The sequence below is a fragment of the Diaphorina citri genome, unplaced genomic scaffold (genome assembly GCF_000475195.1).
Source record: "Diaphorina citri unplaced genomic scaffold, Diaci psyllid genome assembly version 1.1 scaffold7417, whole genome shotgun sequence".
Classification (NCBI taxonomy): Eukaryota; Metazoa; Arthropoda; class Insecta; order Hemiptera; family Psyllidae; genus Diaphorina; species Diaphorina citri.
The window spans coordinates 1-3,394 of record NW_007384793.1 but is presented as its reverse complement, the minus strand read 5'-3'; the positions used below and the strand labels follow the sequence as shown (position 1 = coordinate 3,394).

The following is a 3,394-nucleotide window of genomic DNA, read 5'->3' as shown; positions in this document are numbered from 1 at the left end:
ACCACTGAAGCAGGTCTAGTGTTCAAGATCTGTCAACCGTCCAGTTTCTCACAGGATTTAAATTACAAGACTCCGAATCACATATTCTCTGTAGCGTGTCTGTTTGATTCAATGAGGTTTGTCTGTGTGTGTTTGTAAAGGTGTGTCCACACATAGTTGACGCCGTCGATCGATGGTGAAGAGGTGAATCTACTCGTATGTTGTCGAGGCAGTGTACGGTTCCAGTCGACATCGTTGACTATGTGTGGACGCAGCTTTAGATTTGGCGTGGTTCGCGTGGTGTAGAGCGATTGAATTTCACTCTTTATGATTTTTAGCGTCAGATTTAGTGGATAGTGGAATGGTGTGTAGTTTAGTATCTGACTTGGTGAGTGGTTTTGCGTTGTTTATAGCTTGCTTTCTGGTGTCAAGGGCAGATCCATAGAAACACCAGTCAGCCGAGATACTTACCAGGAAATCCTTTTTTTAGTCCGTCCTTCCTTTATTACTACAATAGTAATAAAAAGGTATAAGGGATGGACTATTGTTTTCCTTCTTCAAGAAGGGCTGTTAATTGTGTATTGTATTGACTTCTAAAAGTCCTAATGCCCTCCACTCCAAGCTCAGACCTAGGTCTGAAACTTTTTGCGCCACACATACTCCGACGGTCTGAGGTCTGAGCTTGAATGGCTGGCAAGAGAAACATGAACCTTTGAGCTTTTTCAAAATTTTTGGCCTAAATAGAGGCCTAACTGTACATTTTTCGAGCTTCACATTAGACTTACTATTTTTAGCTAAACCCCCTTTAATAATATTAACAGTCTATTATAATAATAATAATAGTGCTCCTTTATTGACATTATTTCATCGCCACTTTACTACCTGGCTGCCTGATCAACTATTAATCGTACTCACAATGACCTGCTTCTGAATTCCACACACCCCCGCCGTCTACAATCAGCGATCATCAAGACTCTATGTTCATCAAGCTCCAGCTGAAGTGGATATTGTGCAGTTACATGTGACCGCTATACAAAAACCTGTTCATCATCATAAAAAATATATCGATATATATCGATATATCGACGAAAAATATATCGATATATATCGGTTTTCGATATATCGCAACATCCCTACCACAGAAAAAAAAATTAAATAGAAAGTAAAAAGAAAGAAAATAGGAAAATACTTTTCCAAGAATCCACGAATCCACTGTCCTCTGGTCCTCTTGGTTAGAATACACAACGTTTGAAATCTACTATTGTGCCCTATGGAATAAATTAGTTACTAGAAGACCTCTTGAGATCACACATAATGTCAAATTGCAACATCCCTGGTCCTTCCAGGCCTCGTCACCCAAATACAAGAAGATTCTTATTGGTGAGTTATAATATGGGTAATTGCCTAGAAGACACGGCAATGAATAATATGTACCTTCTTTTTCACCTTAAGAGTTAGTGTTTCTAGTCAGCATTTTCCATTTAGCCAGTTTTCCCATTTATACAAGAAGATTCTTATTGGTGAGTTATAATATGGGTAATTGTCTAGAAGACACAGCAATGAATAATATGTACCTTCTTTTTCACCTAAGGAGTTAGTGTTTCTAGTCAGCATTTTCCATTTAGCCACAGTTTTCCCATTTTGGTAATTATGCAGAAGTCACGTCCCGTGGAAAAGAAAAGCTCCTTTTTGTATTTAACCTAACCCTATAATAACACTAATCACTGCTCTAATTGTGAAAATTCCTTTTTGCGTCTAACCTAACCGTATAATAACACTGGTCACTGCTTGTTTATGCCAGTTCCTTTGGTAGCAATCTTCCTCTGATGTGACTTCTGCACAAGTACCCACTCCCCAACACACAAATTTTCAGTTGATTGAGGGAGAAAATTTTTTGAAACATTTGGTTTTTGTTTTAATAATAATACAATTAACATAATTATCTTGTACAATTGGAGTTGTTCAAGTTGTTGAATGGAGGATCCCAACATGATACAGTCCTTTTAAAAGCATTAAACTTGGAATTTCACTGCTGCTATAATTAGTTGTTGATTTTTTTTTTTTAAGAGAAAAAATGTTTTTTTTAAGAGAAAAAATAATCAGGTCTGGGGATATTCTGGTTAAGCTCACTTTTTTTTATTTTTATTATTATTATTTTTTTCTTTTTAAAGAGGTTTGACAGAGGGAACTGTAACTGCTGTGGTGTTATCGTCTTGAAATTGAAGAGAGAAGGAAGACAGGATAGGAGAAAGCCAGCCGTTCCAAGAACGAACATTATCCCATCAGGATAAAATCCACCCCGGTGGGAATCGAACCTGCGGCCTAGTGCTTACAAGGCAGATGCACTACCAACCAAGCTAACTAGGCTGGCCTAGTTGTTAATTTCAATCACTTCAATTTTTCAGCCCAATGAGCCCACTGTTATGGAGTCTCTTGAGAAGACCTACTCATTAAAACGGTCATTCAATGTGTTCAATGATTCATGGCTATACGAACGAGAATTGGGCATGCGAAGAAAGCTCGGAACACAGAACCAAGTTCAGAAGTCTCTCTACTCTGCGTTGACACCAATCGCCAAATGGGGTGACACAAAACAGACTGGAGGCATTTTTAACTTTGAGAAGACCTACTCATTAAAACGGTCATTCAATGTGTTCAATGATTCATGGCTATACGAACGAGAACTGGGCATGCGAAGAAAGCTCGGAACACAGAACCAAGTTCAGAAGTCTCTCTACTCTGCGTTATGGCCGTTCCGAGAACGGACCTTATCTGTTACGTATAAAATTGGCCCGGGCGGGAATCGAACCCTAGACCTAGCGTTTTGTCATCTGCGCCAAAAGATGGGTTAGGGTTATACGAATATACGAATCTAGCGTATACAACAGACGTGCTACTGCTACCCTCCAAGCTTAGCTTTGGTGTCATCATTTAATCAGTCCAATAATTTTCTAGTATTCTAGTCCATTTTGTTTTGTAGCCATTCACTTCACTAAAGTTGTGTCCACACAGTTGACCGGCCATTGATCGATACAAGATGGGTAAGATGATTGGCGGGTATATACAAATGGGAACATCTTGACAAACAAGTGCTTATGCTTCCATAGACTAGCATAATAACTCTATGGTCTTATTCAAAGTAAGGTAAAGTCATTCCTGAATGGTAGAGATTGCTTTTGGAAAGTATTTCCTTCAAGACTTAACAGTAACATGGGAAAGCAAGGTACTAGTTCAAAAGCCACAACAATGAAAAATTGCTACACAAGAGAGCTGTCACAAATGAGCAGTAACCAGTGTTACTATAGGGTTAGGTTAAACACAAATACTATAGGGTTAAGTTAAACACAAAAAAGGTTCCTTTCAAAACATCACTTTCCTATGGTACCTAGGTCAATCTCTACCATTCAGCCATGGG

General features: G+C 38.7%; 1 protein-coding gene across 1 annotated transcript; it reads left to right on the top strand.

The window, feature by feature from the left end:
- Window positions 1-1,121: 1,121 nt before the first annotated feature.
- On the top strand, window positions 1,122-2,720 carry LOC103522213 (the record flags this gene model as incomplete). The annotated part of the gene is made up of 2 exons (XM_008487314.2): window positions 1,122-1,359; window positions 2,385-2,720. Coding segments are annotated over exons 1-2 (402 nt in total), but the record flags the coding sequence as incomplete, so codon positions are not given.
- Window positions 2,721-3,394: the final 674 nt, after the last annotated feature.